This window comes from Anolis carolinensis, unplaced genomic scaffold, assembly GCF_035594765.1.
Source record: "Anolis carolinensis isolate JA03-04 unplaced genomic scaffold, rAnoCar3.1.pri scaffold_10, whole genome shotgun sequence".
Classification (NCBI taxonomy): Eukaryota; Metazoa; Chordata; class Lepidosauria; order Squamata; family Dactyloidae; genus Anolis; species Anolis carolinensis.
In genome coordinates, this window is record NW_026943821.1 from 5,744,013 (window position 1) to 5,771,567 (window position 27,555).

The window sequence follows — 27,555 nt, forward strand, 5'->3', positions numbered from 1 at the left end:
ATGAGGAGAGACAGGTAAGAAATAAAATAATAATAATAATAATAATAATAATTATTATTATTATTATTACAGTAGAGTCTCACTTATCCAACACTCGCTTATCCAACGTTCTGGATTATCCAACGCATTTTTGAAGTTAATGATTTCAATACATCATGATATTTTGGTGCTAAATTCGTAAATACAGTAATTATTACATAGCATTACTGCGTATTGAACTACTTTTTTGTCAAATTTGTTGTATAACATGATGTTTTGGTGCTTAATTTGTAAAATCATAACCTAATTTGATGTTTAATAGGCTTTTCCTTAATCCCTCCTTATTATCCAAGATATTCGCTTATCCAACATTCTGCTGGCCCATTTATGTTGGATAAGTGAGACTCTACTGTATTATTAATAATAATATTTTAAATCGGGGGTGCATGTTTTTTTTTTTGCTGATCATGACACCAACCCTGCGAGGTAGATCAGGCTCAACGGAGAGGCCTTTGCATGCAAACTATGTTTCCTTTCTTAGCCCAATTTACAACATGAATCCCAAATGGAAAGCTGACTTGCTCCAAAACTTGGGATCCCATCAGGTCCCACAGTCTTTGTCTCTTACGGATGTTGCAGTTTGGTCCCTTCCAGCCATCCAGACAATCGCAGAAATAGCCTCCGATGAGATTTTTGCAACTCCGGGAATGCAGGCACGGGTTCTTCTGGCATTCGTTCACATCTGGAAGGAAGAAGGACATAAGTGAGCCGAGCCTCGGCAATGGGGCAAAGTCCTACTTAGCTTCAGAATCCAACCGTTAATTGATCAATTTCAACAACAGCAGCAGCAGCAGCATTTCGCACTTTTTCCTGTCAATTGGGGCTGGAGCCAAAAGGTTTTCAAGAGGAAATGGTACCCACCCCAGCTAGGATTGTCTTCCTCCTCTGCCCCGCATACTATAAATCAAGCATATTATTTTGGCAGGGAATCTGAAAATCCCCTAAACTAGTGGTTCTCAAAAGTGTACTCCGGGGAGCCCTTGGGGCCCTGTGAAGCACACAAAGGGCTCTGCAATAGCCCCTCGGGTTTCTGCTATTATTATTATTATTATTATTTTATTATGACACAGCAAACAAGATAGACATGCTGGATTTCGTTTCACAAAACCACAAGTCGAACACTTCCCAAGTGTCTAGGACGGTGTGATGTATTTTCGGATGATGCGTGCAGATCCCAGCAGGGTGGCCTTTTGCAGTTGGCAGATCGTAATTTTGTCAATGTCTATTGTTTCCAAATGTCGGCTGAGATCTTTTGGCACGGCACCCAGTGTGCCCACCACCACCGGGACCACCTGCACTGGTTTCTGCCAGAGTCTTTGCAGTTCAGTCTTGAGGTCCTGATAGCAGCTGAGTTTTTTTGTTGTTTTTTGTCAATTCGACTGTCACCTGAGATGGAAACATCAATGATCCAAACCTTTTTCTTTTCCACAACTGTGATGTCTGGTGTGTTGTGTTCCAGAACTTTGTCAGTCTGGATTCGGAAGTCCCACAGTATCTTTGCGTGATCATTTTCCATAATCTTTGCTGGTTTGTGATCCCACCAGTTCTTTGCTGCTGGGAGGTGATACTTGAGGCATAAGTTCCAATGAATCATTTGGGCCACATAGTTGTGCCTCTGTTTGTAGTCTGTCTGTGCGATTTTCTTACAGCAGCTGAGGACATGATCAATGGTTTCGTCGGTTTCCTTGTACAGTCTGCATTTTGGGTCATCAGCTGATTTTTCGATCTTGGCCTGAATTGCCTTTGTCCTGATGTCTTGCTCCTGGGCTGCAAGGATCAGGCCTTCTGTCTCCTTCTTCAGGGTCCCATTCGTGAGCCAGAGCCAGGTCTTCTTCTTCTTCTTCTTCTTCTTCTTCTTCTTCTTCTTCTTCTTCTTCTTATTATTATTATTATTATTATTATTATTATTATTATAGTAAAGGTAAAGGTTTCCCCTGACGGTAAGTCCAGTCATGTCTGACTCTGGGGGTTGGTGTTCATCTCCATTTCTAAGCCGAAGAGCTGGCATTGTCTGTAGACACCTCCAAGGTCATGTGGCCAGCATGCCTGCATGGAATGCCGTTACCTTCCCACCTATTGATCTACTCACAATGGCATGTTTTCGAACTGCTAGGTTGGCAGGAGCTGGGGCTAACAGCGGGCGCTCAAGCCGCTCCCGGGATTTGGACCTGGGACCTTTCGGTCTGCAAGTTCAGCGGCTCAGCGCTTTAACGCACTTCGCCACCAGGGCTATATAATAATAATAATAATAATAATAATAATAATAATAATAATAATAATAATAATAATCTTTTCTAAGTTTCTGGCCCTCATGTTTCTAAGGAAAAACCTAGAAGCAATACAGTCAAAGCTATCCATCTGCAATGAGGATGGGAATGCTGTTGTTTTGCAGGGATTGCAATCTACAGCATTCGGCATAATGGGCTAGTCTGTTGAGAACTGATGGGATATTTATTTATTTATTTACAGTATTTATATTCCTCCCTTCTTTCTCACCCCGAAGGGGACTCAGGGCGGATCACATTATACACACATAGGGCAAACATTCAATGCCTATAAACACATCAAACAAAGACTGAGACAGACAGACGCAGAGGCAATTTAACCTTCTCCTGAGGGGATGTTCGATTCTGGCCACAGGGGGGAGCAGCTGCTTCATCATCCACTCTGATGGCACTTCCTCATTCCAATGTCGTAAATTAGTTAAATTTGCCTCCCCAATTTATAAGTGGTACCTTATTTCCTACTTGATAGATGCAACTATCTTTCGGGTTGCTAGGTCAGCAACGAGCAGGGGCTATTTTTTATTTTTAATTGACGGGTGCTCACCCCGCCACGGGCTGGCCCCGAACTCATGACCTCATGGTCAGAGTGATTTGTTGCAGCTGCTCAACAGCCTGCACCACAGCCCGGCCCATTGTTGCAAGGTGGCTATCGGTTATCTACAAGTCTTCCCATAGCTGTAATTAATTGCCAGTTGTACTGGAAGGTATTGGGGGAAAACATTCCAACTTCAGAGGGGTTTTTTCCAGAAAGAGCCACAGAAAGAAGGAGCAAAGCCTTACCGATCTGGCAGGTCTTCCCCATCCATTGCGATGGGCAAAGGCATCTGAAGCCATCTGGAAGGTCCTGGCAACTCCCTCCGTGGCTGCAGGGCTTTGAGAGGCAGGTCATCACTGCTGCAGGCAGCAAAAGGAGAAAAAAACTTCCATCAGTCTCCCATTGATTTGTTTTTCATGGGACCATAGAGCTGAAAGGGGCCCCATGAGGCTATCTAGTCCAACCCACTGCTCAATGAAGAGTTTCCATCTAAAGCTTGTCCAGTCTTTTTTGGAGAAGTCAGGTCCAAGAACACATTGACTTCATTAACTGACTTAATATTTATCCATATATTTTTAAAAAACAATACCTTGCCAAAGATGAGTGATTTAATTTGGGGAAAGCTATTAATAATAATACAGTAGAGTCTCACTTATCCAACATAAATGGGCCGGCAGAACATTGGATAAGCGAAAATGTTGGATAATAAGGAGGGACTAAGGAAAAGCCTATTAAACATCAAATTATGTTATGATTTTACAAATTAAGCACCAAAACATCATGCTTTACAACAAATGAATAGAAAAAGCAGGTCAATACACAGTAAAGTTATGTATCTATATATATAAAATGGTAATGGCAGTACGCGATAACGTTATGTAATAATTACTGTATTATGAATTTAGCACCAAAATTTCGCAATTTATTGAAAAATTAACTACAAAAACATTGACTACTAAAAGGCAAACTGCGCTGGATAATACAGAACCTTGGATAAGCGAGACTCTACTGTAATAACAATAATAATAATTCTCCATGCGCAGAATTATAACACTTGTCTGGAAGCTTAAAATAGTCAGAAATCCAAAACAGCCCACCTTTGCTTTTGGATGGCTCAATAATAATAATAATAATAATAATAATAATAATAAGAAGAAGAAGAAGAAGAAGAAGAAGAAGAAGAAGAAGAAGACTTGTGATTTTGTGATATGAAATCCAGCATGTCTATCTTGTTTGCTGTGTCATACAATAATAATAATAATAATAATAATAATAATAATAATAATAATAATAATAATAAGTTGTTGTTGTCAAAGTTTTTCATGGATGGAATCACTGGGCTGCTGTGATTTTTCCGAGCTGTATGGCCATGTTTCAGAAGCATTCTCTCCTGACGTTTTGCCCATACCCATGGCAGACATCCATGGAGTATTGTTACTAGTTTCATTTTTCATTGTTGGATTGTATGTTGTGTATTTATGTTTATTACTTGTATTACAGTAGAGTCTTACTTATCCAACACAAACGGGCTGGCAGAATGTTGCATAAGTGAAAATGTTGGATAAGAAGGACGGACTAAGGAAAAGCCTATTAAACATCAAATTACATTATGATTTTACAAATTAAGCAGCAAAACATCATGTTTTACAACAGATCAACAGAAAAAGTAGGTCAATACACAACAAAGTTATGTATGAATTATTGTACAGTAGAGTCTCACTTATGCAACACTCACTTATCCAACGTTCTGGATTATCCAACGCATTTTTGTAGTCAATGTTTTCAATATATCATGATATTTTGGTGCTAAATTCGTAAATACAGTAATTACTACATAGCATTACTGCGTATTGAATTACTTTTTCTGTCAAATTTGTTGTATAACATGATGTTTTGGTGCTTAATTTGTAAAATCATAACCTAATTTGATGTTTAATAGGCTTTTCCTTAATCTCTCCTTATTATCCAACATATTCGCTTATCCAACGTTCTGCCGGCCTGTTTATGTTGGATAAGTGAGACTCTACTGTATTTACGAATTTAGCACCAAAATATCGCAATGTATTGAAAACACTGACTACTACAACATTGACTACTAAAATAAATAAATAAATAAATAAATAAATAAATAAATAAAAGGCCGACTGCATTGGATAATACAGAACGTTGGATAAGTGGAGGTTGGATAAGGAAGACTCTATTGTATTTTTAAATGGTTGTATGGTTCTGTTTTTATTACCGTGTTTCCCCGAAAATAAGACAGTGTCTTATATTAATTTTTGCTCCCAAAGATGCGCTACATCTTATTTTCAGGGGATGTTTTATTTTTCCATGAAGAAAAATGCACATTTATTGTTGAACAAAAACATGAACATTTATTATATACTGTACAGTAGATGTCATCACAAATCAGCATAATCAGACAAACTGAATACTATCAAGAATTTCTTGTTACTACCAATATTTCCATGTACAACACTATGGTACGTATATTTACCGATCCTGCATGCTCTGGTGTTCTGTTCGGCGGGCATGCTTCCAAACAAAAACTTTGTTAGGTCTTACTTTCGGGGGAGGCCTTATATTTAGCAATTCAGCAAAACCTCTACTAGGTCTTATTTTCTGGGGATGTCTTATTTTAGGGGAAACAGGGTATGTGTATTGTATCGTATTGATTTGATCATGTTGGAAACCGCCCTGAGTACTCTGAGGAGATAGGGCAGTATATAAATAAAGTTTTATTATTATATTATTATAGAGTCTATAATTCAACAGGGACTGGATGACCATCTGTCGGGAAGGTTTGACTGTGTCTTGGTGTTATTTTAAGTTGTGACACTGTGTTATTTTAAGTATGAGCATGAAGGGTCTGTGAGCCAAGCCATGTAGGAGCCTTTGTGGAACAAACAGGCAAACCAACACAGGTAAATACTTTGACTTTCTTTCCCAAGCGCCGAATCATTTGCCCAAATGGGAGAGGGCTCACCATCCTGGCACTTCTCTCCGCTCCATCCCGGGAGACAGACGCACCGCCATCCGGATGCACTTCGGAGGCACGTTCCCCCATTGGCACAACGCTCTGGAGCACAAGTCGGTTCAGAAGAAGGCAAGGATAGGAGGGCTGGGACCGGATTGAAAGAAAGAGAACAAAAACGGTTTCAAGGAAGCCTTGGCCACACAGCCTGCGCAAGCGACTAGTCCACAAAAAGGTATACTCACTCACTCACTGGTTGGCACGAAAAATCCATTCGCTATTTTATTCTATTATTATTAAAAGGATACATAAGCATATTTACATTGAAGAAGATGAGAATAATGATTTGATCAGAGTCGGAGAGTCTTATCTTGAATTTGAGATTTATGTAAATATTTAAAAAAAAATTACCGTATATACTCGAGTATAAGCCGACCCGAATATAAGCCGAAGCACGAAATTTTACCCCCCAAAAACTGGGAAAACATTGACTTCAGTATAAGCCGAGGGTGGTAAATTTCAGAAATAAAAAATGATACCAATAAAATTACATTAATTGAGGCATCAGTAGGTTAAATGTTTTTGAATATTTACATAAAGCTCAAATTTAAGATAATACTGTCCAACTCTAATAAAATCATTATTCTCATCTTGTTCAATGTCAATGTGCTTATGTATCCTTTTAATAATAATAGAGTAAGATAATACATGTAATAATAATAATAATAATAATAATAATAATAATAATAATAATAATAAATAATACAGGAAAATAATACAAGTACAGTAGAGTCTCACTTATCCAAGCTAAATGGGCCGGCAGAAGCTTGGATAAGCGAATATCTTGGATAATCAGGAGGGATTAAGGAACTACCTATTAAACATCAAATTAGGTTATGACTTTACAAATTAAGCACCAAAATATCACGATACAGTAGAGTCTCACTTATCCAACACTCGCTTATCCAACGTTCTGGATGATCTAACACATTTTTGTAGTCAATGTTTTCAATACATCATGATATTTTGCTCCTAAATTTGTAAATACAGTAATTACTACATAGCATTACTGTGTAATGAACTACTTTTTCTGTCAAATTTGTTGTATAACATGATGTTTTGGTGCTTAATTTGTAAAATCATAACCTAATTCCATGTTTAATACGCTTTTCCTTAATCTTTCCTTATTATCCAACATATTCGCTTATCCAACGTTCTGCCGGCCTGGATAAGCGAGACTCTACTGTATATTGAAAACATTGACTACAAAAATGCCTTGGATAATCCAGAACCTTGGATAAGCGAGTCTTGGATAAGTGAGACTCTACTGTAATAATAAATAGAGTAAAATAATAAATGCAATAATAATAATAATCAGAATGAAATAATAAATGTATTATTAATAATAATAAAAATAGAGTAAAATAAATGTAATAGTAGCAACAATAATAGAGAAAAATAATAAATGTAATAATACCAATAATAATAGAGAAAAATAATAAATGTACCATATATTCTCGAGTATAAGCTGACCCAAATATAAGCCAACCGGGACCCTTACCCGAGTATAATCTGAGGGGGGCTTTTTCAGTCTTAAAAAAAGGGCTGAAAAATTAGGCTTAGACTCGAGTATATACAGTAATATATTGTATATACATATAATATTGATAATATTATAATGTAATGCAATATTATACTAATAATAATATAATATTAATTATATATTATATATTAAATGTAATATTACTAATAATAGTACCATATAATGATATAGTACAATATAGTAATTTAATGCTTATATTGTGCTATGCTAATAATATATTGTATGTACATTTGATTTGTGAGCCACTCTGAGTCCCCTTCGGGGTGAGAAGAGCGGGATATAAATGTAATAAATAAATAAAATAAATAAACAAGGGTTTTGAAAACTAAGATGCGCATGGTGCATTAGACTCGTCGATATGGTCGTTGCATATCCCTGCCATGAAACTTTTCTTTCCCTTCCAGGATTCCGTATTATAATTGCACGATTCTTTCTTGGTGCTCACCGTTCTCGCAGTTCCGGCCGCTGAAGCCCTCCAGGCAGAGGCACTCGTACTCGTTGGGCTCCTTGTTGGCACAGGTGCCCCCGTTTTGGCACGGGGAGTGCGACCCACAATAGTTCAAATCTAGACAAAGGAGGGGGAGATGCGACAACAATGAGGCCTCCTTGGCTTCAGGAGTGACCAATACGGGAGGCTTTCTAGAACCATTGCTACCTTCTGATCCAGAGATGAAAAAGAACGACAACTGGAATACTACTACTAATAACTAAACACAGCTGTCTATTCTAAACAATATCTGAAAAATGTGCACCACGATAAAGGTTCAAACCATAGAACACAATATGTATATTAGAGCATCATATACATAATAATGTTAACAATAATACAAATAATAATACAACTGATAACCAAATTCTGTCAGCTGTAGTGGCATACAGTCATAACTTACAAAGATTTATAGACTGCAATCATCCAAATTTAAATGCTACACAGAGCAGTTTTCAGTATAAAACATATATCAGACATATATCAACAAGACTCCAACTAAAGTTTGTTAGCGACACAGTATGTGTACATCCAGTCTCTCCAAATGCATGTAATATGCTGTAAAACTCAATATATCAGTGTGCAAATAAATTGGCTCAAACCTGGCTTGGAGTCAAAACAAATCCAAGTCTCTGTAGTCTTGGAGCAGTTCTATAGGACTCCTCTGGATATAAATGCAGTCAGTAGGCTGTAGCTTCAGTTTGTTGACAATAAATGGTCAAATAGATGTTATTTTAGAGTAGCTGGCTGTGAGCCGAAGTAAGCTGTTTACAAGCTGTTTACATAAGCCGTTTACTCCCAGGTTTATTCCAGTTTCAGTTAACCCTTCATCTGATAAGCGGCAATGTTTTGAATATCTGTGTTGTTGGCTCAGCTTCAAGTTTTATGTTTGCAGTGTCTACGTGCTGATTGTGGATTCTATAGTGCGAGCCTTTCTAGAGCCATTGCTACCTTCTGATCCAGAGATGAAAAAGAACGACGACTGGAATACTACACCAGGACACAATGGGGTCATGGGTTCGAATCGCGGGAAAAGTGATTCCACCTAAACATTAGGAAGAACCTCCTGATGGTAAGAGTGGAATATGGAGTCCAGTGGAGTCTCCTTCTCCGCAGATTCTTAAGCAGACGCTGCATGGCCATCTGTCGGGAGGGATCGGATTGTGTCTTATGGCTGAAGGAGGTTAGACTGGATGACCTTTGAGGTCCCTTCTAGGCTCTTACCTTTGTCACAGAGAAGTCCCCCCCAGTTGGTCTCGCAGTCGCACTTCCACGGCTCGGTGCAGCTCCCGTGAACACAGCCGGGGAAGAGGATGCATTTGTCGCAAAGGGGTCCCGTCCAGCCATAGTGGCAGCTGGGAAGAAAGCGGGCGTTCATAACTGGCTGAACGGTTAATTCATAAATATCCCACCCCTATATTGAAAGATGTTCAGGGTGATGGGGCACAATATCATAAAAAACACTTCAGCATAAAAACATTATGTAAAATACTTACTGTATATACTTGAGTATAAGTCTAGTTTTTCAGCCCTTTTTCTTAGACTGAAAAAGCCCCCCTCGGCTTATACTCGGGTGAGGGTCCTGGTTGGCTTATATTTGGGCCAGCTTATACTCGAGAATATATGGTACATTGTTTATTTTGCTCTATTATTATTGGTATTATTACATTTATTATTTTTCTCTATTATTGTTGCTACTATTACATTTATTTTAGTTTTTATTATTAATAATACATTTATTATTTCACTCTGATCTTATTACTATTATTACATTTATTATTTTATTCTATTTATTACTACATGTATTATTCTCCTGTATTTATTATTATTATTATTATTATTATTATTATTATTATTATTATTATTATTTTATTGTATGACACAGCAAACAAGATAGATATGCTGGATTTCATATCACAAAATCACAAGTCGAACACTTCCCAAGTGTTTGGGACTGTAAGATTTATTTTCGGATGATGCATGCAGATCCCAGCAGGGTGGCCTTTTGCAGTTGGCAGATCGTGATTTTGTCAATGTCTATTGTTTCCAAATGCCGGCTGAGATCTTTTGGCACGGCACCCAATGTGCCGATCACCACCGGGACCACCTGCACTGGTTTCTGCCAGAGTCTTTGCAGTTCAATTATTATTATTATTATTATTATTTTATTGTATGACACAGCAAACAAGATAGACATGCTGGGTTTCGTTTAACAAAATCACAAGTCGAACACTTCCCAAGTGTCTAGGACTGTGTGATGTATTTTCGGATGATGCGTGCAGATCCCAGCAGGGTGGCCTTTTGCAGTTGACAGATCGTGATTTTGTCAATGTCTATTGTTTCCAAATGCCGGCTGAGATCTTTTGGCACGGCACCCAATGTGCCCATCACCACCGGGACCACCTGCACTGGTTTCTGCCAGAGTCTTTGAAGTTCAATCTTGAGGTCCTGATAGCGGCTGAGTTTTTGCTGTTGTTTTTCGTCAATGTGACTGTCACCTGGGATGGCAACATCAATGATCCAAACCTTTTTCTTTTCCACAACTGTGATGTCTGGTGTGTTGTGTTCCAGAACTTTGTCAGTCTGGATTCGGAAGTCCCACAGTATCTTTGTGTGCTCATTTTCCAATACTTTTGCAGGTTTGTGATCCCACCAGTTCTTTGCTGCTGGGAGGTGGTACTTGAGGCATAAGTTCCAATGAATCAATAAACAATAAAGTGTCACCAGCCAGAGGCCTATAAATATCTGGGCATACTACAACTGGACAACATCAAGCATGAACATGTGAAAACTGTGGTCAGCAAAGAATACACACAAAGGGTCAGAAAAATTCTCAAAAGCAAGCTCAATGGAGGCAACACCATCAAGGCCATAAACACCTGGGCCATACCTGTCATAAGATATACTGCTGGCATCATAAACTGGACACAGATGGAACTGGACAATTTGGACAGAAAAACAAGAAAACTCATGACCATTCATCATTCCCTGCACCCTCGCAGTGATGTTGACCGGCTCTATCTGCCTAGAAGATCAGGGGGCAGAGGACTCTTGCAAGTAAAACAAGCAGTCAAAGAAGAAGAACATGCCCTGGCAGAATATGTAAAGCAAAGTGAAGAACCTGCTTTGATTGAAGTCAAAAATCAGAAACTCCTCAAAGCACAGCAGACAAAAAACCAGTACAAGAAAGCCACACTACAAACTAGAGCTGACAGCTGGCACAACAAAACATTGCATGGAAAGTTCCTTGACAAAATTGAAGGAAAAGCTGACAAGGAGAAGACCTGGCTCTGGCTCACGAATGGGACCCTGAAGAAGGAGACAGAAGGCCTGATCCTTGCAGCCCAGGAGCAAGACATCAGGACAAAGGCAATTAAGGCCAAGATCGAAAAATCAGCTGATGTCAGGACCCAGGCTGCAGAGCACCAATAACCATGCGCAGAGACCAGAATCTATCTAATATCTTTATTAAAGAATTATATAAAGTCAATAAAAACAAGTGAAGAATATAGTTCAGAAGCAGACCTTTCAGGAAAGGCCAAATATAGTCCAAGAAAATAATGTCCAATATAAGATATTAGAGTTCAAAGTTATAATCCATTAACCGAAACACACACTTTGCCAAGCAGAAGTGTGGGGAGATGACAAGGTCTTATAGTCCATTGAAGGTTGACAACAAGGCTGGAACTTAAGCTTGATTCTTGGCTGGATCAAAGACTTGAAACGTGGCAACTTGAAGCATGAAACAAGGTCCGTGGCAAAACGTGAGACAAGGCAAGACTTGAAACTAGGTCCAGGAAGCAGGGAACAAGGAATACGAAGTCCAACACACGATCTCTCTCTCAAGCTGATCAATTGACTCCGCAAGGTTCCCCTTGCGGCAAACCCCCTATATAGGGTCTTGTTTTCCCGCCAATAGAACACTTTCCCTGGAGAACAAGAAGCGAAACCCAACTCTGTCCAGATGCATGACTCCTTAGAATTTCCCAAGGGAAGCAGACCTAATCAGCTAGTTGTTTGGCCGCGATTCTGAGACTCCGGCGATTTGCCTCCCTGACTCCTCTATCTCTATTATAATTGTCCTTTCGGGAAAACGGGGGAGAATTCTGCCCAAGGCTTGTTTGGGTAACTTCCTGAGGACAAACATCCTCCAGGTGGAGAGGCTCCGATTCAAGCTGAACCGGTGGAAATCCCATGTTTTCCTCCTCGTCTGCCACAATAGCACTAGGAACGGGACTACAAGGCCCATGAGACATCACAGCTGATGACCCAAAATGCAGACTGTGCAAGGAAACCGACAAAACCATTGATCATATCCTCAGCTGCTGTAAGAAAATTGCACAGACAGACTACAAACAGAGGCACAACTATGTGGCCCAAATGATTCATTGGATTATTATTATTATTATTATTATTATTATTATTATTATTATTATATGTATTATTTTACTCTATTAGTATTAAAAGGATACATAAGCACATTTACATTGAAGAAGATGAGAATAATTATTTGATCAGAGTTGGACAGTCTTATCTTAAATTTAAGCTTTATGTAAATATTCAAAAACATTCAACCTACTGATGCCTCAATTAATGTAATTTTATTGGTATCTATTTTTATTTCTGAAATTTACCACCTTCAGCTTCTACTGGAGTCAATGTTTTCCCAGTTTTTTTGTGGTAAAATTTCGTGCCTCGGCTTATATTCGGGTCGGCTTATACTCGAGTATATACGGTATATTAAAACGTACCATATTAAAACTTTTCTAGGCTCTGTTGTTATTGGATAGAATAAATTAAGCTGTTTCTAGCTGGCAGCCAAAGCTTGACGTCACCATAATGTCTTCAGAGTTTATTCATGTGTTTGGCTCACCCCGGGGCCCCTCCGCCTCCAGCTGAATGGGAGTGGGTGGGTGGGTGGGTGGGTGTGCCAGCCAGGTTTCTGTCCCGTGCCAAGCTCTCCTCGTCCAAAACCTGGGTGGCCCACAAACCCATTTCCCGACCGCCCCATCCCAGCCGCAAGCAGACCTCAAATCCAACGGCTGACTTCACTCCCCTGGACGGGAGTCAAGCCTTAACTAACTTCCCAGCTGGGTTGGGCTCGAGGACCCCGACCTGACTGCAGGGAAGGGCTAGGCTTAGCTGGATGTCGTCTGGATGACAGGGTTTGCCCCCAAAATATGTGCTTTGGTGTGCAGAAAAATAACACAAAATGACCCAATTGTAGCTGAACACTGTTGGGAAGTTGATAATTTAGAACGTCGGGAAATTAGGAAGTTGGGAAATAAGCAAGTTAGGAAGTTGGGAAATTAGGAAGGCGACAAGGTAGGAAGTTGGGAAAGTGGCAAGTTGGCAAGGTGAGAAGTTGGCAAGGTGGGAAGTTAGGAAGTTGTCAAATTGGGAAGATGACGGGTTAGGAAGTTGGGAGGGTGGCAAGTTGGGAAGTTATCAAATTGGGAAGGCGGCAAGTTAGGAAATTGGCAAATTGGGAAGGTGGCAAGTTAGGATGTTGGGAAGGCAGCAAGTTGGCAAGGTGAGAAGTTGGCAAGATGGGAAGTTAGGAAATTAGCAAATAGGGAAGGTCGAAGGTTAGGAAGTTGTCAAATTGGGAAGGCGGCAAGTTAGGAAGTTGGGAAGGCGGCAAGTTAGGAAATTGGCAAATTGGGAAGGCGGCATGTTAGGAAGTTGGGAAAGAGGCAAGTTGGCAAGGTGAGAAGTTGGCAAGGTAGAAGTTAGGAAGTTGTCAAATTGAGAAGATGACAGGTTAGTAAGTTGGCAAGCTGGCAAATTGGGAAGGCGGCATGTTAGGAAGTTGGGAAGGCGGCAAGGTGAGAAGTTGGCAAGATGGGAAGTTAGGAAGTTGGCAAGTTGGGAAGGTGGAAAGTTAGGAAATTAGCAAATAGGGAACGTCACAGGTTAGGAAGTTGGCAAGTTAGGAAGTTGGCAAGATTCGAAGTTAGGAAATTGGCAAGGTGGGAAGTTAGAAAGAGAGAGTGGCAAGTAGGAAGTTGGGAAGTTGGCAAGGTAGGAAATTGGCAAATTGGGAAGGCGGCAAGTTAGGACGTTGGGAAGGCAGCAAGTTGGCAAGGTGGGAAGTTAGGAAGTTGTCAAATTGGGAAAATGACAGGTTAGTAAGTTGGCAAGTTGTCAAATTGGGAAGGTGGCAAGTTAGGAAGTTGGGAAAGTGGCAAGTTGGGAAGTTGTCAAATTGGGAAGGCGGCAACTTAGGAAGTTGGGAAAGTGGCAAGATGGCATGGTGAGAAGTTGGCAAGATGGGAAGTTAGGAAGTTGGCAAGTTAGAAAGTTGGCAAGTTGGGAAGGTGGCAAGTTAGGAAATTAGCAAATAGGGAACGTCGCAGGTTAGGAAGCTGGCAAGGTTTGAAGTTAGGAAATTGGCAAGGTGGGAAGTTAGAAAGGGAGAGTGGCAAGTAGGAAGTTAGGAAGTTGGCAAGGTAGGAAGTTGGGAAGTTAAGAAGTTGGAAAAGTGGGAAGTTGGGAGTGCGGCAAGATGGCAAGTTAGAAATTTGGCAAGTTCGGAAGGTGGGAAGTTGGGAAGATTGCAAACTGGGAAGCTCCTTGATATTTTTACATATGTTTTTTAAATGACTGATTTTATACATTGGCATTTTACCGGTAATTGTGCAGTCCCCAGCACATGTTGCACTTGTGCTGCTGCACCACACAATGTATAGTTTGCATGTTCTGTTTTATCCTGCTTGCATCCTACTTTTAAGTGTTGAATTTTACAGTGTTTTGTATAGACGTTTGTTTGATGTTGTTTCTGTAAATGCATATGACCATTGGTCGGAGCATCAATAAATTGATTGGATTGGGAAGCTCCTAACTTCCCAGCTTTCCTAGTTCCCAACTTCCTAATTTTCCAAATGCCTAACTTCCCAACTTGGGGGAAGAAATATAGTTTGGATCTCCATCTAGTCCCCTAATGTTTTGGATTTCCACGAGGAATAAAGAGGGGTCTCCAGCCCATTCCTCTCTTTGGCTTACCTGCACTCACCAGGTTCCTCGCAAAACCCGTGCGTTTCGTGACATCCTTGGCGACACATTGCTGCGAGAAAGCAAGAAGGGAGAACAATCATTATTGTTTGGATTAGAACTAGATACTAACAGTATAGGCAAACTTGGGCCCTCCAGGTGTTTTGGACTTCAACTCCCACAACTCCTAACAGCCTACCGGCTGTTAGGAGTTGTGGGAGTTGAAGTCCAAAACACCTGGAGGGCCCAAGTTTGCCCATCCGGACCCTTCCCCGAATGTCGCGGGAACATACCCCGTTTACACTCGTCTCCCGTCCATCCGTCCAGACAGACCTTGTTGCCCGCGGCGTCGCAGCCGTGGTGGCCAAAGAAGTCGTCGCGGGGCCGGCACAAGAGGTTGCAGGCTGGGCCGTAGTAGTGTTCCTGGCAGCGCACACGCAGCCGGAAGTCCAGCAAGACACCCCGGCCGTGGTGGCGCAGGTCCTGCCAGCCCTCGCCCGGGTTCAGCATCCCCGACCGGGTCACCCGCTCCACCAGCTGACCGGCTCCTGCGGAAGGGGAGGGCAGGGAAAAAGGGGGTGAGGTTTCACGTGGTTCGTTTATTGCGAAACCTAGAGTTGGAAGAGACCCCAAAGGCCGTCCAGTGCAACCCCCTTCTTGCCAGGAGGAAGGCACCATCAAAGCCCTCCCAACAGATGGCCATCTCGTCTCTAATGGATCACAGAATCCTAGGAATGGAAGGGACCCCAGAGTCCAACCAGCTTATCATTATTATTATTATTATTATTATTATTATTATTATTACTATTATAGTTATATAGAATCCTAGAGTTGGAAGAGACCCCAAAGGCCGTCCAGTGCAACCCCCTTCTTGCCAGGAGGAAGGCACCATCAAAGCCCTCCCAACAGATGGCCATCTCGTCTCTAATGGATCACAGAATCCTAGGAATGGAAGGGACCCCAGAGTCCAACCAGCTTATCATTATTATTATTATTATTATTATTATTACTATTATAGTTATATAGAATCCTAGAGTTGGAAGAGACCCCAAAGGCCGTCCAGTGCAACCCCCTTCTTGCCAGGAGGAAGGCACCATCAAAGCCCTCCCAACAGATGGCCATCTCGTCTCTAATGGATCACAGAATCCTAGGAATGGAAGGGACCCCAGAGTCCAACCAGCTTATCATTATTATTATTATTATTATTACTATTATAGTTATATAGAATCCTAGAGTTGGAAGAGACCCCAAAGGCCGTCCAGTGCAACCCCCTTCTTGCCAGGAGGAAGGCACCATCAAAGCCCTCCCAACAGATGGCCATCTCGTCTCTAATGGATCACAGAATCCTAGGAATGGAAGGGACCCTAAAGTCCAACCAGCTTATCATTATTATTATTATTATTACTATTATTGTTATATAGAATCCTAGAGTTGGAAGAGGTCCTAAGAGACATCCAGTCCGACCCACTCATAATAATAATAACAATAATAATAACTATTATATGGAATCTTAAAGAATTATTATTATTATTATTATTATTATTATTATTATTATTATTATGTAGAATCCTAGAGTTGGAAGAGGTCTCAAGAGACATCAAGCCCAAACCCTTATTATTATTATTATTATTATTATTATTATTATTATTATTATTATTATATAGAATCCTTGAGTTGGAAGAGGTCCCAAGAGACATCCAGTCCAACCCGCCTATCATTATCATTATTATTACTATATTATATAGAATCCTTGAGTTGGAAAAGATCTCAAGAGACATCCAGTCCAACCAGCCTATTATTATTATTACTATTATTATTATATAGAATCCTAGAGTTGGAAGAGATTCCAAGAGACATCCAGTCCAACCTGTCTATCGTTGTTGTTGTTGTTGTTGTTGTTGTTGTTGTTGTTATTATTATTATTATTATTATTATTATTATATAGAATCCTATATGGAAGAGGTCTCAAGAGACATCCAGTCCAACCCCGTTTATGATGATGATGATCTAGAATGCTACAATTGGAAGAGGTCTCAAAGGACATCCAGTCCAACACCTATTATTATTATTATTATTATTATTATTATTATTATTATTATTATTATTATTGTGATACAGATGGTCCACCCTCTATTGGATCATAGAATCCTAGAGTCTGAAGGGACCCCCAAAGGCCATCCAGTCCAACCAAAGCCCTTGTGACAAATGTCTGTCCAATCCTTTGATTCAAAACCTCCAAGAGATGCCATCTTCCTTTGAAACACCATTACGTTAAAAACATTAATAGTAAACATTCAGAAAGCATTATAAACGTTCGTTGTTTGCCCTGCTTCCAGAGAAAGACGTCCTGGAGAAATGGGATTCCGTTTTTTAATTTTTTAATTAAGTTTATCAATTTAATTTACCTGCTGCCTCCCTCCCTCCTGGAGTGGGACCCGAGGGGCTTGCAAACCCATTAGAAATATTAACAGTCAAATTGAAAACGATTAAAATTGGGTTTATAAAACATTCATGACCTTCCCTTGACCAATTTACAGAGAGAAATATAGGCGCATCTACACTTCATAATTGATGCAGTGTGACATCACTTTAACTACCATGGCTCAATGTTACAGAATCATAGGAGTTGTAATTTTACAAAGTCTTGAGCCTTCTCTGCCAAAGTGTGCAAACTACAAATCTCAGGATTCCATAGCTTTGAGTCAAGGCAGTTAAAGTGGAGTCAAACTGGATTAATTCTATAGTGCAGATGCACTCCAAATCTACACTACAGAATTAAAGAAGGAATTGATTTATACATTTTTTACCTGGAGTGTTGACATCAGATTCATTGGCAGCGTCCCAGGCCTCCAGAATCAAGGAGTACGAACGCTGGAAGAGACAAAGCAGAAGGTTGCAGAGGATGCATCTACACTGTAGAATTATTGCAGTTTGATACCACTTTAACTGCCATGGCTCCATGCTATGGACTCCCAAGTTTTGTAGTTTGGAGAGAAACCAGAATTTTTTGGCAGAGAAGGCTAAAGGCCTTGTAGAACCACAACTCCTAGGATTCCGTAACATTCTGCCATGGCTGTTCAAGTGGGATCAAACTGGATTAATTCGACAGTGTGGATGCACCTGACATGAGGGGTTAAGACATTAATACAAGTAATAATAAATAGAATAAAATAATAAATGCAATAATAATAATAATCAGAGTGAAATAATAAATGTATTAATAATAATAAAAATAGAGTAAAATAAATGTAATAGTAGCAACAATAATACAGAATAATAATACAGTAGAGTTTCACTTATCCAACACTCGCTTATCCAATGTTCTGGATTATCCAACACATTTTTGTAGTCAATGTTTTAAATACATCATGATATTTTGGTGCTAAATTCGTAAATACAGTAATTACTACATAGCATTACTGCGTATTGAACTACTTTTTCTGTCAAATTTGTTGTATAACATGATATTTTGGTGCTTAATTTGTAAAATCATATCCTAATTTGATGTTTAATAGGCTTTTCCTTAATGCCTCCTTATTATCCAACATATTCACTTATCCAACATTCTGCTGGCCCGTTTATGTTGGATAAGTGAGACTCTACTGTAAATGTAATAATACCAATAATAATAGAGCAAAATAATAAATGTACCATATATTCTTGAGTATAAGATGACCCAAATATAAGCCAACCAGGACCCTCACCCAAGTATAAGCCGAGGGGGGCTTTTTCAGTCTTAAAAAAAAGGGCTGAAAAACTAGGCTTATACTCAAGTATATACAGTATATATAATATTCTATATCATTAAATACATTATATATAACATTATCTTCCATCTATGTGTAGATGGTACCTATGTCACATGAATGAATTTTGTGCCTGTTTTTCGAATCCAGTTTTTGAGATATTCAATCTATATTGCATTATAGCCCTTGTCTCATAGTTTCACACTTTATTATATTTTATTCAATATTTAAAATTATAGCCTTCATGCAAGGCCTTTCCATAAGTAGTCCCATTTATACTGTATATGTAAAAAAATCTAATTAAATGATACATTCCCCACCTCCCTATGCAAACAGAATGAATCCCGAAGGGCTCTGATCCAGGTAATAAGAACAGTTCAGTTTCAGTTTCTTGCAGGAAAAAAGTTCCTCCCTCGAAGACAGTCGCTTTGGGTGGCATGAGAGCTCAACCAAGTTGCCCTTTGTGGACTACAACTCCCTGGATTCTTACACACAGAGTGCATCTACACTGCAGAATGAATGCAGAACTAATGCAGTTTGACACCGCTTTAACTAGCAAGGCTCACAAATGTGGAATCCTGGGATTTGTAGTTTCACAAGGGTCTTAGCCTTCTCCGGTGCCTCGCCAAACTATAAATCCCAACGGAAGCCATGGACGTTCAAGTGGTGTCAAACTGCATTCGTTTGACAGTGTAGATGCAGCACAAAGGAACTATTACTATAGGACACACTGATTCCACTTTAAGGGCCAAGGAGTTTTGGGATTTGTCATTTTGTTAGTTATTTTTAATTTCCAGTATAAAGTGTTCTTTGGAAGAGATAAAGCGGGGTATATATAATAATCATCATCATAATTCCAGTTGCAATTTTTGCAATTCCAGTGGTGATGATTGTAACTGCAATGGGAATGACTGCCATTCCATGGATAATGACCGCAATTCCAATGACAATGACTGCAACTCCAGTAGTGATGACTGAAGCTCCGATGGTAATGACTGCCATTCCAATGGGAATGATTACCATTCCAGTTGTAATGATGGTCATTCCAATGGCAATGACTGCGGTTCCAGTGGCACTGACTGAAATTCCAATGGCACTGATCGCAGTTCCAATGGCAATTATTGCAATTTCACTGGCAATGGCTGCAATTCCAGTGGCACTGATTGCAATTCCAGTGGCTATGACTGCAATTCCAATGACAATTATTGCAATTTCACTGGCCATGACTACAATTCCAGTGACACTGACTGCAATTCCAATGGCACTGATCGCAATTTCACTGGCCATGACTGCAATTCCAGTGGCACTGACTGAAATTCCAATGGCACTGATCGCAATTCCAATGGCAATTATTGCAATTTCACTGGCAATGGCTGCAATTCCAGTGGCACTGATTGCAATTCCAGTGGCAATGACTGCAATTCCAATGACAATTATTGCAATTTCACTGGCCATGACTGCAATTCCAGTGGCACTGATTGCAATTCCAGTGGCAATGACTGCAATTCCAATGACAATTATTGCAATTTCACTGGCCATGACTGCAATTCCAGTGGCACTGATTGCAATTCCAGTGGCAATGACTGCAATTCCAATGACAATTATTGCAATTTCACTGGCAATTACTGCAATTTCACTGGCCATGACTGCAATTTCACTGGCCATGACTGCAATTTCACTGGCCATGACTGCAATTTCACTGGCCATGACTGCAATTTCACTGGCCATGACTGCAATTTCACTGGCCATGACTGCAATTTCACTGGCCATGACTGCAATTCCAGTGACACTGACTGAAATTCCAATGGCACTGATCGCAATTTCACTGGCCATGACTGCAATTCCAATGGCAATGACTGCAAATTTCACTTGAATTGCAATCATTGCACCCCAATTATCCTTGGGATTTGTAGTTTGATCGGTTATTTTTAATTCCATCACAGAAACCAATTGGTATGTCCGAAAAACTACAAATCCCGGGATGTTCTCGGTTTCTTTATGGGACTCTAATGTAGCCTATGTATAGCTCCTGAGCGAGAAACTACGAAGCTGCAGCGGAGAAAGAGAACTACAATTGATAGGGAGGAGAAAGGACTTTGCCACAATTAAAGAGAGACTTTAATTAAGTGATTTATCTCTCGATCTCCTTTCTCTTCCCCCGAACCCAACCTTGGGAGGCAGAGATCAACAACCAAAAAAACATGCTCTCCCAGTTTAGGAAGAGAGGAAAAGAAGGTCTTGGGGTGCATCTACACCGCAGAACTGATACTAGTTTAACCTCCATGTCTTAGAGTCAGAGTTTGGCAAGGTTTCTATATCTTCTGTCAAAGAGCGTTGGTGGCTCGCCACACTTTGTCAGGCATTGAGCCATTAAAGTGGTGTCAAAGTGCATTAATTCGGCAATGTGGATGCATGCACCCTTCGCTGCAGAAATCAATAAATTGCCGCCAGCTGGTTAACATTGTGCCCGATTTATGCACCATTTGGCATCTGCTGCATCAATTCCCGTCCTTTGGGGAAAAGGAGAGAAGCAAAGCCCATCTGGTTCTCTGTTTACATTGCACCTGGGTCCCACTTTGGAAAGAGAAGTCCGTTTCCTAATGTAAACCACACAAACCCCAGAAAGGCTTCGGGGAGAGAAGAAAGCAAAGAAAATGCACGTTTCCAGGTTTCACAGAACTCCCTCTGTGCAATGCCAAAGCCGATTTATTAGCCTTGTTTATATCCTTGGAAAACATTTCCCCGTTCGTTTCGCCTTCGCTGCATCTTGCTATCATGTCCCTTCCTAACCTTCTCCAAGCTAAACATGCCCAGTTCCCTAAACATTTCCTTTTCGGGATTTAGGGCTCCCAGATCTTTGGCCATTTCGGTCATGTCCAGTTTGAACATCTTCTTAAACATAGGTTAAAAGTAAAGGTTTTCCCCTGACATTAAGTTTAGTTGCGTTTCACTCTGGAGGTTGGTGCTCATCTCCATTTCTAAGCTGAAGAGCCGGCGTTGTCCGTAGACACCTCCAGGTTCATGTGGCCATAGGCATGACTGCATGGAACGCCGTTACCTTCCAGCTGGAGCGGTACCTATTGATCTACTCACACTCTGGGGGTTGGTGCTCATCTCCATTTCTAAGCCGAAGAGCCGGCGTTGTCCGTAGACACCTCCAAGTTCATGTGGCCATAGGCATGACTGCATGGAACGCCGTAACCTTCCAGCTGGAGCGGTACCTATTGATCTACTCACACTCTGGGGGTTGGTGCTCATCTCCATTTCTAAGCCGAAGAGCCAGCGTTGTCCGTAACCTCCAAGTTCATGTGGCCATAGGCATGATTGCATGGAGTGCCATTACCTTCCCGCCGGAGCGGTACCTATTACTCTACTCACACTCTGGTGGTTGCTGCTCATCTCCATTTCTAAGCCGAAGAGCCAGCGTTATCCGTAACCTCCAAGTTCATGTGGCCATAGGCATGATTGCATGGAGTGCCATTACCTTCCCGCCGGAGCGGTACCTATTACTCTACTCACACTCTGGTGGTTGGTGCTCATCTCCATTTCTAAGCCGAAGAGCAAGCGTTGTCAGTAGACACCTCCAAGTTCATGTGGCCATACGCATGACTGCATGGAACGCCGTTACCTTCCCACCGGAGCGGTACCTATTGATCTACTCACATGTTTTCGAACTGCTATTTTGGCAGAAGCTGGGGCTAAAAGCAGAAGCTCACCCCCACTCCCCAGATTTGAACCACCAACCTTTCAGTCAACACATTCAGCAGCTCAGTGGTTTAATCCACTCCACCACCGGGGGCTCCGAACTGGACATACAGTAGAGTCTCACTTATCCAAGACCCGCTTATCCAAGGTTCTGGATTATCCAAGCCATTTTTGTAGTCAATGTTTTCAATATATAGTGATATTTTGGTGCTAAATTCGTAAATACAGTAATTACAACTTAACATTACTGCATATTGAACTCCTTTTTCTGTCAAATTTGTTGTATAACATGATGTTTTGGTGCTTAATTTGTAAAATCATAACCTAATTTGATGTTTCATAGGTTTTTCCTTAATCCCTCCTTATTATCCAAGATATTTGCTTATCCAGGCTTCTGCTGGCCCGTTTAGCTTGGATAAGTGAGACTCTACTGTAACTACAAAAGGCCACCCGACTGGGATCTGCGTGCATCACCTGAAAATCCATCACACAGTCCTAGACACTTGGCCCGTTTAGCTTGGATAAGTGAGACTCTACTGTAACTACAAAAGGCCACCCGACTGGGATCTGCGTGCATCACCTGAAAATCCATCACACAGTCCTAGACACTTGGCCCGTTTAGCTTGGATAAGTGAGACTCTACTGTAACTACAAAAGGCCACCCGACTGGGATCTGCGTGCATCACCTGAAAATCCATCACACAGTCCTAGACACTTGGCCCGTTTAGCTTGGATAAGTGAGACTCTACTGTAACTACAAAAGGCCACCCGACTGGGATCTGCGTGCATCACCTGAAAATCCATCACACAGTCCTAGACACTTGGCCCGTTTAGCTTGGATAAGTGAGACTCTACTGTAGTGAGATCCAAGTGTTGTCGAAGGCTTTCATAGCCAGAATCACTGGGTTGTTGTAAGTTTTCCGAGCTGTATCGCTGTGTTCCAGAAGCATTCTCTCCTGACGTTTCACCCACATCTATGGCAGGCATCCTCAGAGGTTGTGAGGTCAGTTGGAAACTAGGCAATTGAGGTTTATAGATCTGTGGAATAATGTCCAGGGTGGGAGAAAGGACTCTTGTCTGCTTGAGAAGTTCAATACACAGTAACGTTATGTAGTAATGACTGTATTTATGAATTTAACATTGCAATATATTGAAAACATTGGCTACAAAACATTGGCTACTAACAAATTGACTACAAATAAAGAAAGGTAAAGGTAAAGGTTTCCCCTGACGTTAAGTCCAGTCATGTCTGACTCTGGGGGTTGGTGCTCATCTCCATTTCTAAGCCGAAGAGCCGGCGTTGTCCGTAGACACCTCCAAAGTCATGTGGCCACTGGCATGACTGCATGGAGCGCCGTTACCTTCCTGCCGGAGTGGTACCTATTGATCTACTCACATTGGCATGTTTTCAAACTGCTAGGTTGGCAAAAACAAATAAAGATAGAATTGCATAAAATGTAGCAACATTGTCAGTAATTAAATCCATGAAAAGTTCAATCCTTGCTGCCTAGAGAAACAGCTGTGGATCTGAGCGGGAGGCAGACTGCGTTGGATAATCCAGAACATTGGATAAGCGAATGTTGGATAAGTGAGACTCTATTGTATTTTATTTTGTGGTTATTTGGGCTAGGCCCCATGTTAGCTGCCCTGAATCCGTTTGGGGAGATGGAGGCGGGATATAAAAATAAAGTTGTTGTTGTTATTATTATTATTATTTGAAACACAACAAGATGAGTACACAGCAGACACTCTGCTAGTTGTTGTATTGGATTACACGTCGGACACTTCCCAAGTGTCTAGGACTGTGTAATGTATTATTATTTGTTGGGAGGTGTTAGCTGGCCCTGATTGTTTCCTGTCTGGAATAATAATAATAATAATAATAATAATAATCCCAGGTGACAGTCGCATAGATGAAAAACAACAGGAAAAACTCAGCCGCTATCAGGACCTCAAGATTGAACTTCAAAGACTCTGGCAGAAACCAGTACAGGTGGTCCCGGTGGTGATGGGCACACTGGGTGCTGTGCCAAAAGATCTCAGCCGGCATTTGGAAACAATAGACATTGACAAAATCACCATCTGCCAACTGCAAAAGGCCACCCTACTGGGATCTGCACACATCATCAGAAAATACATCACACAGTCCTAGACACTTGGGAAGTGTTAGACTTGTGGTTTTGCGAAACGAAATCCAGCATATCTATCTTGTTTGCTGCGCCATACAACGTTGTTGTGTTGATAATAATAATAATAATAAAACTTTATTTATATACCGCCCTATCTCCCGGATGGGACTCAGGGCGGTTTACAGTCATAAAAGCAACACAAACATTACATAACAACATAATGCACATTATTAAACAAAGTAAAATAATACAATTATAACAATAAATCACACTTACATGTGATACCCAGAAAATCGTATCACATGTAAGTGTGATTTATAATGCATCGTATTATGAAAAATGTATATAGCATTGGTCCTGGAGGTTACATGCTGCCTATTGGAAATACAGAAGAGAACATCACATTCAACACTGATCACAGAAAAAAAATGTGACTGTGATGAGATTAAGAGATTATTATGGTTACTTAGGTAAACCAGTTTTCTTAATAGAAAAAAAGTGGCTTATGTCATCTTACTTATGTCATCCCCCTGCTTTCAGAGTGTTGATCTTTGTTTATTAGCCTGATTTTAGAGTTTTTTTTTTTAATACTAGAAAGCCAGACAGCCCGGAAAACTCACAGCCACCCTGTGATTCCAGCCATGAAAGCCTTGGACAACACAACTCTCCCCCATCCTTCCTTTTCCCTTCGATTCCCCAATCCGCTCACCGGCCAGGCGAAGTCGAAGGGCATCACCACTCGGTGTCCGTGGTCGGGGCGCTTGGGGTGTCCGGCGGAGAAGGCGTTGCCCCCGAGAAGGGGGGTGGCGGCGGCGCCCAGGACGCAGGGCCCCCCCGGCTGCACCCGCATCTGGTACTCCTTCAGGCAGATGCGGAAGAAAGTCCGGCACGGGTCGGCCTCGGGGCAGGGCGGCTCCAGGCCTCCGCGGCAGCAGCGCCCGTCCGCCAGGGTGCCCCTCTCGTTGCGCATGAACCGGATCTGGAGCTCAAAGGTGCCCGCGGCCTCTGCAACCTGGACGAGGAGAAGCCAAGGAGAAGCGCATGAAATGCAGTAGCTGCACAGTTAACCGGACCTAGCAAGCAATCAGCAAAAAACTGAAGGAATAATAAATATAGAAATAATCCACATTTATCTTACCACTACACTACTGTACAACTAAACAGAGGAGACTCTCAGTTTACCAGAACTCTCAAGCAACCAGAATTCTCAAGCAAGCAGCAAGGAATAATAAATGTAGAAATAATCCACATGTATCTTGCCACTACAACTAAATAGAGGAGACTCTCAGTTTACCAGAACTCTCAAGCAACCAGAATTCTCATGCAAGCGGCAATAAAATGAAGGAATAATAAATGTAGAAATTATCCACATTTATCTTACCACTACACTACTGTACAACTAAATAGAGGAGACTCTCAGTTTACCAGAACTCTCAAGCAACCAGAATTCTCATGCAAGCGGCAAGGAATAATAAATGTAGAAATAATCCACATGTATCTTGCCACTACAACTAAATAGAGGAGACTCTCAGTTTACCAGAACTCTCAAGCAACCAGAATTCTCATGCAAGCGGCAATAAAATGAAGGAATAATAAATGTAGAAATTATCCACATTTATCTTACCACTACACTACTGTACAACTAAATAGAGGAGACTCTCAGTTTACCAGAACTCTCAAGCAACCAGAATTCTCATGCAAGCGGCAAGGAATAATAAATGTAGAAATAATCCACATGTATCTTGCCACTACAACTAAATAGAGGAGACTCTCAGTTTACCAGAACTCTCAAGCAACCAGAATTCTCAAGCAAGCGGCAAGGAATAATAAATGTAGAAATAATCCACATGTATCTTGCCACTACAACTAAATAGAGGAGACTCTCAGTTTACCAGAACTCTCAAGCAACCAGAATTCTCATGCAAGCGGCAATAAAATGAAGGAATAATAAATGTAGAAATAATCCACATTTCTCTTACCACTACATTACTATACAACTAAATAGAGGAGACTCAGTTTACCAGAATTCTCAAGCAACCAGAATTCTCAAGCAAGCGGCAAGGAATAATAAATGTAGAAATAATCCACATGTATCTTGCCACTACAACTAAATAGAGGAGACTCTCAGTTTACCAGAACTCTCAAGCAACCAGAATTCTCAAGCAAGCGGCAAGGAATAATAAATGTAGAAATAATCCACATGTATCTTGCCACTACAACTAAATAGAGGAGACTCTCAGTTTACCAGAACTCTCAAGCAACCAGAATTCTCAAGCAAGCGGCAAGGAATAATAAATGTAGAAATAATCCACATGTATCTTGCCACTACAACTAAATAGAGGAGACTCTCAGTTTACCAGAACTCTCAAGCAACCAGAATTCTCAAGCAAGCGGCAAGGAATAATAAATGTAGAAATAATCCACATGTATCTTACCACTACAACTAAATAGAGGAGACTCTCAGTTTACCAGAATTCCCAAGCAAGCGGCAATAAATTGAAGAAACAATACTTTAAATTTAAATTTAAATCAATTTAAACAATCATTTACCTAAAATTGCATACCACATTCCAAAAAGGGGAAAGGGCACTCTGCATATGCTCAGAGGTACCTTTGCCACAAATATGTACTTCACGCCAATGATCAATCCCTATGGTTAGGAAAACACACTCTGCATATGCTCAGAGGTACCTCTGTAATGAATGTAAACTTCGCACCAATGATCAATCCTTATAGTTAGGCAAGGGCACTCTGCATATGCTTAGAGGTATCTTTGCCAGGACAGTGTACTTTGTGCCAATGATCAGTCCCTGTGGTTAGGAAAAGGCACTCTGCATATGCTCAGAGGTACCTTTGTTATGAATATGTACTTTGCGCCAATGAGCAATCCATATAATTAGACAAGGGCACTCTGTATATGCTCAGAGGTACCTTTGCCAGGAATGTGTACTTTGTGCCAATGATCAATCCCTATGGTTAGGAAAAGGCACTCTGCATATGCTTAGAGGTGTTATGAATGTAAACTTGCGCCAATGATCAATCCCTATGGTTAGGAAAAC

At 40.8% G+C, this 27,555-nt stretch overlaps 1 protein-coding gene and 1 long non-coding RNA gene across 2 annotated transcripts in view; one reads left to right on the forward strand and one right to left on the reverse strand.

Annotated features, from left to right (window-relative positions):
• The window catches only part of LOC134293784 (uncharacterized), a 32,701-nt gene extending 20,013 nt beyond the window's left edge, over window positions 1-12,688 (forward strand). The window contains exons 2-3 of the long non-coding RNA XR_010000745.1: window positions 5,811-6,068; window positions 7,841-12,688. This is a non-coding gene — a long non-coding RNA (uncharacterized LOC134293784). The remainder of the gene's footprint in view (window positions 1-5,810; window positions 6,069-7,840) is intronic.
• Window positions 1-27,555, reverse strand: part of LOC103280989 (protein jagged-1b) — a 53,081-nt gene that overhangs the window by 11,435 nt on the left and 14,091 nt on the right. The window contains exons 2-10 of the mRNA XM_062962445.1: window positions 25,206-25,508; window positions 17,724-17,787; window positions 15,210-15,464; window positions 14,929-14,989; window positions 9,148-9,278; window positions 7,882-8,001; window positions 5,846-5,980; window positions 3,105-3,218; window positions 608-721 (exon numbers count right to left, since the gene is read on the reverse strand). Of these exons, the coding sequence (XP_062818515.1) occupies window positions 608-721; window positions 3,105-3,218; window positions 5,846-5,980; window positions 7,882-8,001; window positions 9,148-9,278; window positions 14,929-14,989; window positions 15,210-15,464; window positions 17,724-17,787; window positions 25,206-25,508 (1,297 nt within the window). The remainder of the gene's footprint in view (window positions 1-607; window positions 722-3,104; window positions 3,219-5,845; window positions 5,981-7,881; window positions 8,002-9,147; window positions 9,279-14,928; window positions 14,990-15,209; window positions 15,465-17,723; window positions 17,788-25,205; window positions 25,509-27,555) is intronic.